Genomic DNA, 13671 nt, shown 5'->3' with positions numbered 1-13671 from the left:
AAGTGTACCTTTTAATCATGCTGAATAGACATGATTTTTTCCCCCTCTCCAAATACACACAAAAAACAAACAAATAATGCTTCTAAAAATGCTTGGTGTATTTTTAGATTAAATATTTAGTTTTAGATGTTAAACAAAGAGACTTAAGTGCTGGGGAACTGGAACCTTTCTTAAAATCAGCCCATTTTCATGGGATCAAAGATAACTGACGACACAGGTGTGGGTATACCTCATAAATTAAACTCATCTCTGGGCGATTCTTTGTTTGAAATTTCCACTTGTAAGCTGAAGCCATGAATGCACAAGTAGTAAAGTAATCATAATGAAATAATGCAAGTGATAAATTAAAAAAGCGAGGAGTGGCCAAAGCAGCATGTGTGTCAGACTTCCTTCATGAAGTTTTAAAAATAATAAATTTTAATAAAATCTAATTACACTTGAGTCTTTTGTGACATTTGTTTAATTTTAAATCTATTGTGTGTAACATAGAGAACCAAGTATATTAAAACCGTTTTACCTTCCAAACATTTGACCGTACCCACCCGTTAAAGAGGGACTCATTAAGCTCTGAGCTGCAGCAGCTAATTACTCTGCCGACAATTTCCCCAGATCTTGCTAAACAAGATCCAAAACGAAAATAACAAAAACACCGACAAGAAGCAGATGTTCTGTTGCTGAAGTTGAGAGGATTCACCTCCCATAAGAAGCACAATTGGAAGATGACTCAGCACGAGACACTTGCTTCAAGCCAAAGTTTCAAATTGGACATGATTACATGTAATTACGGAGGAGAGGCTGCTCTCAGAACAATGCATCTTCAGCTTGAGACAAAAAAAAAAAAAAAAAAATCATATGGAGTGCCCATTTAGCTGTAAGGCGTCTTCTTGTTGACTTTGGGGTAACGTCTCCAGAGAAATGTAAATGGCTGGTTTTGCTGGGCGAGGGTGGCAGGTATTATTTTGCATCACTGCTGCCGTCAGAACCGTATCGTGCTAAAGTTAATTAAATGGGAGAAAAAGCAAAGGAATCAGTGAACAAAAGCGGTGGAAAAAATTTTTAAAAAACATTTTAATCGTTAAACTGACTGTACATTCATTCAGATCGAAATTCACAGGAGAGTTTTTAAAAAGAGCGGGATCACTTATAGAAGACGAGGGAAGAGGTCATGATGATGTATCCTGGCTGCTGCGCTGGGTTTGGATCCCGTCCGTTGAACAAGCCAAAGTAGACGACAGTGTTGGATTCAGACCTGCTCATGTTGAGCTGTCGGGACAGGAAGAGAGCCGCACAGTATTAATAAAACCAGTCTAATGAAATGACGTGAGGTTCAGTCTCAGAGACTAGTCAGGATTTACTCTATTAGATCAGGAGTCTTTGGGGTCAATAACTCACTCGAGAATAATAAAGTGCTCCTTTATTCTAATGGGTACAACTTCAAATCAAGTGCTTCTCCTCAGCATGACTTCAATTTGAGGTTCTTATAAAACTACTGAAGAAGAGAAGCCCTTAGAGAAAGCACTGTGTAAGTGTGTAAGCGACGCAGTGATGAATTCCCACTGGCAGATTTCACATTGTGTCCTTCTTACAGCAAACTGATTGTACTTTTACTTTTTTCCTACTCTTGAGTCTGTTTGATGTCATAAAGGGGATATCCCTTATATGTTCATGGGCCCCACCCATCTGGATTCAATTCTTCTGTCAACACGTGGAAGCCAATCAGAAGACAGTCAGCTAAAAGGAATGGAGACGAGAGCTAGAACGATTTCAGACAGAGGGACTGCATCAAGGCCAAGAATAAGACTAGGATTATTTTGAACTGTCAGTCATGCAAAGCTTCTCTATCAGAGGCCAGTAATGTCAACATTGAGCTGGAAATGAGCATAACAGAATATTCAGCCTAGTGCAGCTGTGCATCCGTTTTGAAGACTCTCCAGCTTTTAGACAGTTTTGATTTCTCTTTGTTATTGTGGACACCACTAGAAAGCTCACGCAAAAGCGTATAAGATCTATTATTGCCACATCTGTCCTTAAGAAACATGAAATTCTCAAACTTTTTTAAAGCAACAGTTCTGTTGTGTTAAAAAGCTATAAAGCATGGCTCGATTGCCAGTAGTCTGCTTACTGTGGCTGAATAACATTTTAGGACGGTTTTGTTGTGGGTTTCATATTAAGAGGAGCTTTAAGTCTGGCATTTCATAAATATTTAAGGGATGAAATGAGAAACTTGGTGGAGAAGAACCAACCTGTTTGGTGACGTCAATCCTCCACGGATTCACCTGTAGTCCATCACACCAGCCTCCACGGCCGTACAGCCATGTGCCGTGTTCGTTCGGTACAGCGCCCTCTTTGACGCGCATTGCACAGCCCAGAGCCGTTCCTAATGGTCCCAACATGACATTAAAAGCGTTTGATTTCCAATTTGCACCGACCAGTTTATTTTTAAGGCTTTAACAAGCACCTTGATAAACAATCCTCAGGTACATTTGTAGGTTAGTTCATCAGCAGAATATTTTTAAAATTAAAAAGAAATGTAAAGTTTGAGGATTTCAAATTCATTTTTGTGGATAGAGTATCGATCTAGTATTTTTAAATTTGGATGGCAGGACAAAATTAAACTTGTCCTGAGGACTCAGACCACTGATAACTATAACATCTAAAATCTTTAGCAGTCATGCAGAAAGCATCTTTTCCTCACCTGCAGAATCAAATACGTGGGTGTTGTTATAAGCAGCGTTGATCACGAAATGGTGGGAGGTGACACAAAATTCTCCGCAGCCGTTCTCGTCGCTGCCGTGTCCTGTGATGACAGCGTACAGCTCCACCTGAAAACAGACATGCAGCCAATGTGATCCTCCACAGACAGCTGTAAACAACTAGCAAAGACTGTATGTAAAAGATGGACGTAGCCATCGTGACTTCAACCTTAAGGACTCTGAAGATATATTACATTGAAGCCTTAAGCTGCGTTTTCACCATCGACTTCATGGCGTTTTTCTTGAATAACTGTTTAGCTCATAAATTAAGTTAGCAGTAGGGTTATTTTCTCCATAAACTTCTATCCAGCCTGACCCCTGGTGGCCATTGCAAAGAATGCAGCTGGAAGTTACGTCCATCTTTTAGAAACAGGCTTTGACATTTTGTTGTTAACATCATATCAGATACCTTTTTGGTGGACGCTGGGACAGTGAATTTGATTGGCTGGTACCTCTTGTTGTAATTTTTGTCAAAGGTTCCTCCATCGTACAGTGACATCACTTTAAAGGGATGAAAGCTCTCCACAAAGTTTCCTGTGACAGAGAAAAAAACCAAACAAAAAAAATCTGACGCAACATCTTCCTCTAGATTTACAAATTATGGAGCTTTAATAATCCTGATTTTTTATGCGTTTAATTGATTATTAATGATATATTTTGAATATGCTTTAGCATCCAAGTGGTTTAAACATACATTTTAAGATCATATCCTGGTTTGTTTGCATGAGAAAGATCTGCTCAGTAGTGCCAATTTGTGCTCAGCGCACACACTCATGACCTGGTTGTAAAATGTAACAAGCTTCCTGCTGCAGTTTGATTGCATCATCTGTGTTATTCACCTGTCTGATTGGTGCCACTGAACCTCAGATTGAGGGAAACAATCCAAGGCATCGCCCAAGGCACGGTCTTCATAGTGAAGGTGCATTTATTGCTGTCCAGCAGGGGGATCAGAGGGGACACATCCGTCAGCCAGCGCCCGATACCTCTGGTAAAATAAGACAAAAATCATATTGCACAAACTAATAATAATGACAATAATAATAATAATAGGTTGCATTTATATAGCGCTTTTCGGGGCCCTCAAAGCGCTTTACAATTCCACTATTCATTCACTCTCACATTCACACACTGGTGGAGGCAAACTACAGCTGTAGCCACAGCTGCCCTGGGGCAGACTGACGGTCATAGCTGTGCTATCAGTGCTTCCCACGAGCTTTGTACCTGCGGAAGGCAGTGATCCATCGACCCAGCTCCATGTTGCAGTACGGACTCGTGCGGTCGCAGCAGACAAAAAGCTGCACAGTGTGATCCCACTGAGCGCATGACGAGTCTCTCTTGCCCGGACATGACAGCGATGCATCAAGCTCCAACATGTCAAAGTCCAACAAGTCTGTGGACAAAGTACTTTTTTAAAAAAAAAATTAAAATTAAAAGAAAAAAGAAAAAAAAGAAAAATCATACATTTTCCATCTTTCTTATATGTCAATGTTCCTGCTGCCGAGAGTCGACCATTCACCTATTCCAGTAGGATGTTAAGTCACTCTGTGTATATAATTTTTGCAGTCAAGATGCCAAAAACTGCTCTTTAAAAAGAAAAAATTAAAATAAATAAAATTTAAAAAAAAAAAAAATCATTTGAAACTCCAGAGTTGAGAAGCCCACAGAGGGGCTGCTCCCAGTCCCTGCCACCAGGACAATGAAAAATGTTCATATTTGAAGTTAAGATGAATATCCAACATTGGTTTGGGGTGTAAAGAGTCATGATAGGCAAGGCAAGGCAAGTTTATTTGTATAGCACAATTCAACAACAAGGTGATTCAAAGTGCTTTACAGAGACATTAGAAACAAGAACAAATAAAAAGCATGATTTAAAATTGATTAAAACAACTAATTAACAAACAAACAAACAAACAAACAAAACAGTATATAAAATCAAAACAGATAAAATCAGAACAGTAGATAAAATCAGTAGTTAATGTAAGTTTTGAAATTTAAGCTTAAAGTGTGGATTTGGTGCTTTATTCAAATGCAGCTGAGAACAGGTGAGTCTTCAACCTGGATTTAAATAAACTGAGTGTTTCAGCTGATCTGAGGCTTTCTGGGAGTTTGTTCCAGATATAAGGAGCATAAAAGCTGAATGCAGCTTCTCCGTGTCTGGTTCTGACTCTGGGAACTGATAAAAGACCGGATCCAGATGGTCTTTTAGCCGCAAAATGATCAGTTTTATTTTAACAATATCTGATATTTCTTTTCTGTCACATGAATCTGATTAAAGCGTAATGCTTTCACAGATAAAAATCAGTCTATTACAGCAGCATTATATGAACAACTTTTCTATCACAATTAACCTGATTATGTAATTAACAGTTGTTTTGATAAACTTGCCTATAGACAGGTCGACTGTGGCCACGGCTCCTTTGTCCCCTTGCATTTGGACTTTATCAAAGACAGAAACAACTTTTGCAGGATTCTGGAGTTTAGTCTGCAGATCAGCAAAGAAATCAAACCTGGAGTCGAAGCAAAAGTAACTGATTAATGACAAAAAACCAAAACAAAACAGTGCATCCATGGAGAGCTTGTACTGGTGACTACAAACTACATCAAATGCCATAACCAAAATATCTATTTTGAGGTTCATTATGCATAAGATACAGCAGTTTAAAAAAAAACAAAAAAACAAAACAAATACAAAACAACATAAAAATTTACTGCATATAAGTTTCATCCTTTAGAGGTGTCACATGTCCTGTCTTTTGTGGGGGGTGAGAAAGGCCATGGGCATTGATTTTAGGAAGTCTTCTTATAGCTCATCACCTACCATCATTACAGCTGCTGATATTGAGATTGTGGAGAGTTACAAGTATTTAGGGGTTGTTCTTGACCTCAAACTGTGTTTTGAGCCTCATGCTGATGCCACTACCAAAAAAGTTCAGCAAAGACTGCTCTTCTTAAAGATGATTAGATCTTTTAATGTCTCATCTGAAATGTTCTCCTTGATTTACAGAAGTTTTATTGAATCTGTTATTTCTCTCTGTATTGCTGCTTGGTTTGGTAACATGACTCTGAAGAACAAGAATAGTTTTGGGACTTTTGGTAAAAACTGCCAGCAAAATCTCAGAGCGTTGGCAAGACAGGCTTTTGGCCATGTATAACGAGCATGTGCTGAGGAAGGCTCGCTTTATGGTTGTAACAATTGACTTGTTGCCCTCTGGCCATCGTTTTGGAGTACCTGCAAGGAAGACCAAAACAATCCAGGTTGCTTTTATCCCTACTGCAACCCGTTTACTTAATGGCATGTCTTGTGGCTTTTTATCATTGTTTTGTTTATTCTTATTGCTGCTAAACTGATTTCCCCCTGTGGGACAATATAACCAATGTAACCAAAGCAGCCGACGTAAAGTGGCTGCATTCAACACAAGGAAGAAGAAAGCTACAAGACCAAATGTTCCATCTTGCAGTTCTAAAGAAATTGATCAAAACTTCAATTAGCATGTAGGTTTTTCATTCTACATAACTAACCTCTTATTGTTATTAGAACTAAAGACTAGAAACTTGAGACAGAAAAAAGGCATAAAATAAATTACTCAGTGGAACTTCTATTATAACCGTCTCTGAAGAAGGCCTGGTATTGATCATATGTATATTAATCCTAAAATCAAAGTGCTACTCAATTAAAACAAAAAAAGTTGGATTCAGATTCCATCTGTGAAATCTAATAATCAGTTAAATTCCAGTTAAAACACTGGAATAAAGCTTCTAGTGTCCTCTTGTTACATTATAAACCGTAATCTTCCAGTAACCTTCATGTACTTACCACTGGGCCTGCCAGTTAACAAAGCTGAACGTGGGGTAGAGGAACCAGCCCATCTCAGCCAGCAACCCCTGTTTGTCAATGCTGATGAAGAAATTTGGGGACGGGGTGTTCTGGAACGACACATTGACCAGCTTTCCAAACCTGAACAACAAATCGGAACATCAAAACAAAAACCATTACTGTGACCTTTTAGAAGAACAGTTAGTCCTTGTACGTGAATGTGAAGCATCAACATCAGGAGGCTTTTAATCCTGCAGGTGAGCCGATCTTACCGGAGCGTCTGAGCGACCGCAGGGTCCTGATGCACCATGGCAGCTGGGATGCTGAGCAGCGAGAAACACTCATCCCCAACACAGTTCATATCCTGGAGTGGATTTCCAGGGAGGGTATAGACGAGGACACCGGAGGCATTGGACTTGGCCATGCTCTGAACCTGAAGGAAAACAAATCAGAGAGGATGAAACTGTTACAGACCTCAATATTAATAATTAATGTCTATGCTTATGTAATTAATGCATTCATAGTTTGGTCTATAAAAGAAAGGAAACAGGGAAGAATTTGAGGCTACAATGCTGAAAACTGCTGAACTTGACATTTATGGTAAAGGTTTGTGTCACATAGATTTGAAGAAGAGAAAAAAAAAAAAAAAAACAAAAAAAAAAAAACACAACATTAAACAAATGGAACATTTTTATTTTTCACCAGAAATGTCTGTGGTCTTAGCTTCCTGATTTCTCTGTGCCTAACTCCTTAGAGTCATATAACAAGGGGAAGAGTGATTTGACTGAGAACCATCAGCAGACTTCATAAAACCAACTATCCACAGTGTCCATCCCACACTTTGATATATGCTGTGAAAAACAAATCCCCATTGATAAGTTGAGCAATCTGCAGCACAGTGGCTCACGGGTGCATGTCTTTTGGGGGAAAAGTCTCCAATAAAGGTTTTAAAAAATATATCTAAATTTAAAACTTTAATAATCTCAATAAAGACATATCTGCCTATGAATCTGTCAGCAAGGGGCAAAACTTTTGATACTGGAAGCTTTCTGGTTCCACTAGTGGTCCGAGTGCTATTGGCCAATCATGTTTGAGCAGGCTTTGACTACATGTGGGTAAACAGTCTGTGTAGAGAGCAAATGAGGGATTGGATTTGCTGAAATGCAAACCCAAAACTATCAGTACAGTCTGCCAATGATTTAGTTTTTGTTTTTTTAAATCATGACATTTATATATTTTTCTCCTCATTCAAACAGATGATAATGATGATAATAATAATAATAATAATAATAATAATAATAATAATAATAATGGATTGGATTTATATAGCGCTTTTCAAGGCACCCAAAGCGCTTTACAATGCCACTATTCATTCACTCTCACATTCACACACTGGTGGAGGCAGCTACAGTTGTAGCCACAGCTGCCCTGGGGCAGGCTAACAGAAGCAAGGCTGCCATATCGCGCCATCGGCCCCTCTTGCCAACACCAGTAGGCGGTAGGGTAAAGTGTCTTGCCCAAGGACACAACGACCAGGACAGAGAGCCTGGGGATCGAATTGGCGACCTTCCAGTTACAGATATGCTTCCCAACCCCCTGAGCCACGGTCGCCCACGTGGGGGGTCAGTGTACAGCTTTGATGTCCATCAGCTACACCGGAGACCAGGAAGTGTTGGCCTCACCAGCCAAAAGTTCCCAAATTATTAAGAAATAAAAGTCAAATAAAAACCAAGAATTATTGTTTTCAGCCTCTCAGCATGTAGACTTGTGGTTTCTCCTCCATCGTTTCATTATTTTTTTCATTGATTTTTGAGTTGCCTTTCAATTCTGTCCTTTGTAGGTTGATCATTTTTACTTCCATCAAATGATATAGCATACCTTCATCCCTAACACATTACCCAGCCCACATCTGTATAGATATCCAGCATGTTTGTTTTTTCCATTGAGATCTGATGTGTTTATGTAGTCAAGCTTTAAATGTCAAGGAAAAAAAAAAAAAAAAAAAAAAAAAGCCTTTTAAGTCTCCGGATCCTCCCAGTTCGATTTAATTTCACTGAACTTCAAGCACGTCCCACAGAAGTCAACAAACTGGAAGCGAAAACATTCATTCAATTTGACACTAACAGACCTTAGTGAAGAAAGAACAGTTGCCTTCAGACACCCAGGCCACAGCACCTGCCACCGAGGGGAAGGTTTCACACCCATCTCCAGCATCAATCACTGTATAGGACTTTGAGCCCCAGCGTGCCATGAGCCAGTCATATCTGGCATCTAGTCTTTTAATGATCACAGGCATCTTCCACTCTGCAGGGGGGAGCCAAGAATTACAAATAAATGATTCCTCTCAACATTCCTCTGCATTCTAAATATTAATATCTATTAATAAACAGACCTGAAATTAACCTTCTGACTTCACTCCTCTAAAAATCAGGCAGGTCAAGAGAAAAATCAGTTGCAGAGTCTGATTCCATGCACTGTCTTACCCTCTGAGATGAAAGCAGCCTGGGAAAGACCACAGCCGTGTCCCATGCAGCTCCAGTAGTAAAGCACTCTGGGGATCCAGTTACCCAGAGCAAAGACGGGCACCGGAGAGAAGTGCAGCCTGGACAGAACCTCCTTTTTACTGCAGAAACGTAAAAGAGGCAAGCGCACGGATGGTTATATTAACTCAGGAAGAACCATAAAACCTTATTTTCAGCTCCAAGTTTAAACTCTTGGACTTCAAAATAATCAATTTATTTCATACAGTTCATCTGCTAACTTAGGGGGGGGGAAAAAAAAAAAAAAAAGCCATTTTAGTCACATGCCTTCTGATTGGCTGCACTTCAAAAGCAGAAGATCGGAGCATCAGGTGGTTGTGGTTTCTGTGTCTTAGATCAGCGGTCCCCAAACTTTTTTGCACCACGGACCGGTTTATCACCAGTGTGTGAATGTGTGTGTGACTGAATGTGTAAAGCACTTTGGGGTCTTTAGGGACTAGTAAAGCGCTAAACAAATACAGGCCATTTACCATTTATGTCAGACAATATTTTCACAGACCAGCCTTTAAGGTGTGGCGGATAAATACAACAAAATAACACCAGTACTGGTAGCAAAAAAAAAGAAAAAAGAAGATTTATTCATAACACACAGGAAAAGACCCAGGGAAACTGAGTTAACGATAAAAAAGATAAACAAAATAATGATAAAAACCTTGAAAACCATAAATTTCACACTCGAGCCTCAACTCTTGCAGCACGGTACCAAACAACTCACAGACAGGGATATCCCCTGTGACATCATACAGAACCAAGAAAAACTGTCCAACACAAAGCACTTAGATGTGTCTGAAGCTTTTGATGGCCATATTTAATGCAAGCATCCACCATTTTAAGTGCACATATTTGAAAGTAAGAAAAATCCTTCATAGGTTAACTCTAAACAACCCAAGAAAATGGTTAATACAATAAATGTCACTCTGGCAGTGACATTTGGGATCTTGCTCATGTTAATAAAACATTGAGATTTAAATAAAAACATCATGTTTTCCAATAGACTAAGGAGTTCTAGGTACTTTTTAGTTCTGCTGCGCTTCCCTTTTTTCCCAGTGCAGTTTCCTGTGTTTGGTACAGTATGTTGTCACTATTATTAAGATGGTTCCTGTTTCACATAACCGATTATTTTACAGCTTTGAGGATTAATGTTCCTGAAAACTGTAAAATAAAATATCAGCCTCCTGTGCAAGTTTAAAAAAAAAAAAAAAAAAGGAAGTATACTCTGCTCATTTAATCTTCCAAGAAACTTTTTAATGTCAAAACTGTTTCACAGCACAGAGTTGAAATAAATGATGAAAGTGCTAAAATTATCCATCGTATGAAATCTATATTTTATGATCTTTTGGAAGGCCCTGTGTGTTTCACGTTCAAATAGAAAAAGGTAAATTTCCAGTTATATAAACTGAAATTTTATAGTTTACAGACAAAATTAACTTATGGATGGGAATGCATTAGAGAGGAAACAAGTGGGTCTCAAAGCTTTATGGAATTTGAACCAGAGCAGAAAAGAAGTCACATTTCACAAGTCTGCAGGTTTTTTGTTGTTAAAACTGTTTAATTTTTAACGGGCGACCGTGGCTCAGGGGGTTGGGAATCGCATCTGTAACCGGAAGGTCGCTGGTTCGATCCCTGGGCGCTCTGTCCTGGTCATTGTGTCCTTGGGCAAGACACTTTACCCTACTTGCCTACTGGTATTGGCCAGAGGGGCCGATGGCACGATATGGCAGCCTCACTTCTGTCAGTCTGCCCCAGGGCAGCTGTGGCTACAGCCGTAGCTGCCTCCACCAGTGTATGAATGTGAGAGTGAATGAATAGTGGTATTGTAAAGCGCTTTGGGTGCCTTGAAAAGCGCTATATAAATCCAATCCATTATTATTATTAATTTTGCATCTGAAGCTCTCAAACTGTCTTTAAATAAAACCAGCAACTCCAACTCTATGCAGTCACGTGAAAATACTAAGTACAGGTTCTACTATTCAAATGAACATGATCATCAGCAGGTATTAGCGCCCACTCAAAGTACAGACCTCAATCTGACTGAAATGCTGTGGAGGGACCTTAAGAGAGCTGTGCATAATTTAATGCTCACAGGCCTCAGTGAACTGAAGACGAGTGGGCCAACATTTACCCCCCAACAGGGACAGAGGCTGAAAGTCACACACAGAACCATTACTTCAAAGTTCCTACTGCTAAAGGTCGTTCTACAACTTATTCAATCATTGGATGGACTTAGTGTTTCACAGTAGGTCTTTTGCCACTTCAAGTTGCTGAAGCCAAAGATTTAACCAACCTGCAAAAATATTAAAATTGACAGAAATTTATCCCCAAGTGAACTTTCAAGCACTTTAAATGATTTATATTTGTCAGTCATAATATGCACCACATTTGCTTTGTTGCTCCTGCTGATATTTGTGTTCTGTTGTGTTGTTTTATTACCCGATCCATCATCCTCTTCACTATCTGTGCAGTGCTTTGCATGTCATTTCTGTAGTGATGTTGTGATTCCATTTAAAAGTGGGTGTGCTGAAATATTTCCAGATGTGTACAGCTGTTCTTTTAAGCCTTTTTTCTGTTCCATTTTCACGTTTAGCTTTTAGCCTCTAGTGGAGGTTGCATGTTCTGAATCCCTGTCCATATCTAACATTTGACAGAAAAGCGAAGTTTAGCCTTGTGCTTCAAAACTAGACTGTGCGTATGTAAAGTGAGCATAGGTAACTCCACCACCCACAACAGAAAAATTTTGCATAAACAGCTTCAGAATATTAATTAATTTAATATAATTGTATTGACACTGAGTATGTTTTACTCAGTGCAGGTATGCATTGCCAAGTGCTATAAACATCTGTTTTCTATCACCACTGGAACCCAATTCGTCTGCCTTACAGCGAGGATGAGTCCTTCACGCTCACCTGTGGGCGGCGGCCCGCAGCACCTGCTCCCGCATCCAGAGAACATCATTGACCACAGAGTCGTCCAGGGATAGGAAGAGCACTTGTGTGCTATTCGGAAGTTCCTCCACGAGACTTTTTAGCGAAGACTCTGAGCTCCAAAGGCACTCCAGAAACCCTGAGTTGTTGGTGAAGGCGTGGATCACCAGAGGTCCCCTCAAAGCGTCGGGCTGGAAGGAAAACTCCCCATCCAGAGTTGGTACTTTGAACGCGTCCGCCGGGTCACCGGGCTCCGGCCCTGCGGGAGGTTGCCGAGATCTCAAACTCACCGTGCTGTCACCTTCGGTCAGCAACACCTGGCGCCTCGGTCTCCCTCCTGTTTCAGCGATATGAGCTGCCACAACAATCAGGAACCACAACAGCGCAGACTTTGAACGCAACAAAGCCATGTTCCCGGTGTAAGCTAGTGCCCGTGAACTCACCACGAACAACCGAGGTCGGACATCACTTCGCCAAAAGTTAACTTAAACTTAAAGGGCCAGAGTCTTTTTTAGCTGTCCCCAGACGACCTGTGATTTCCTCCTTCCACCTAATCATGACATCCAAACATTTGAGCTGGAGGCGGGCCGAGCCGCTGTCTACGGCAGCCCTGCAGGGACACAGGTCTGGGAAAGCGCAAACGGTACTTTTAACGGAAAATGATCTGAAACAGAGAATTTGATTGGTCGTCAAAATAATTAAATCTGTCGTGATAAAACGCTTAGTTGAGGCGGAAAACAATAGCAAAACAATAGGAGACAATAGCTGCAAAACGACTAGCAGAAATAAATTTTCAACATCTCGCGAGATTTGATGATGACCTGACCTATTTCAGAGAAATGTTTTAAGACCCCTGATTTACCCCCCCCCCCCAGTTGTGGTAGATAGCTGTTGCTCCTTGTGCCTGGTTCTGCCGAAGGGTTCATCCTGTTAAAAGGGACATTTTTTTTTCTTCCTACTGTTGCCAAGTGCTTGCTTATCGGGGGAATTTCCTTGTATTATTGTAGGGTCTTTACCTAATAATATAAAGCACCGTGCAGGTGACTGTTGTTATGAATGGGTGCTGTATAAATAAAACGTAATTAAACTGAATCGTATTCTTTTATCTCAATAAAAATATTTAAAAGGTTATCCGACACAAGAGCCAATTCGAGAACTAGAGTATGCCATTACAACATATATTGGTTGCTATTATTAAGAAAACTATTCAGTTTTATCGATATAAAGTAAACAATGTAAAGTACAAGTATAAAGTAGCTCTTTATATAACCGTATCTCATTCATCAGGACATTTTCTTGCACATCTGCTAATACAAAAACTAAGGCATGTCTCAGAGAGCTTCACCATATCACAATCATGTCAAATTTGAGGTTACATATTGAGAAATTAAGATGTAAAAGGAAGTACAAAACCAAATAAAAATAGATTATAAAAAAGTGGTGGTTACATACAGCAACAATAAGCTGCTAAATGCACAAATCAGAGTCCTTTAATCTTTATTTATTTATTTTATTTAGGACAGTGCATGTTAATGAACATAAATGTAAAACTAAAAATTACATGAATGTAAACATACCAGATTATAGCCAAGGGCTAATTTCCATCTGTTGTCCTTAAGCATAAAAAATAGACATAATAATTC

The 13671-nt window shown here is 39.7% G+C and overlaps 1 protein-coding gene across 2 annotated transcripts; it reads right to left on the bottom strand.

Moving 5' to 3' along the window:
- Positions 1-442: 442 nt before the first annotated feature.
- Positions 443-12792, bottom strand: LOC309717187 (uncharacterized protein). Of its 2 annotated transcripts, none has more exons than XM_082551547.1 (13): positions 12011-12792; positions 9051-9190; positions 8696-8871; positions 6840-7000; positions 6568-6708; positions 5139-5260; positions 3975-4143; positions 3593-3738; positions 3163-3287; positions 2696-2822; positions 2244-2377; positions 1142-1263; positions 443-992 (listed from the first exon to the last, which is right to left on the bottom strand). In XM_082551547.1, exons 1-13 carry the CDS (start codon positions 12436-12438, stop codon positions 977-979), a joined length of 2007 nt encoding a protein of 668 aa, XP_082407673.1. In that variant the 5' UTR covers positions 12439-12792; the 3' UTR covers positions 443-976. The 2 variants fall into 2 exon arrangements, with proteins under 2 accessions (XP_082407673.1, XP_082407674.1); XM_082551548.1 differs by having other exon boundaries at positions 1091-1263; positions 12011-12791.
- Positions 12793-13671: the final 879 nt, after the last annotated feature.

Source organism: Aulonocara stuartgranti, assembly GCF_965226115.1.
Source record: "Aulonocara stuartgranti genome assembly, chromosome: 11".
Lineage (NCBI taxonomy): Eukaryota > Metazoa > Chordata > Actinopteri > Cichliformes > Cichlidae > Aulonocara > Aulonocara stuartgranti.
This window is presented reverse-complemented; position numbering and strand designations above follow the sequence as displayed.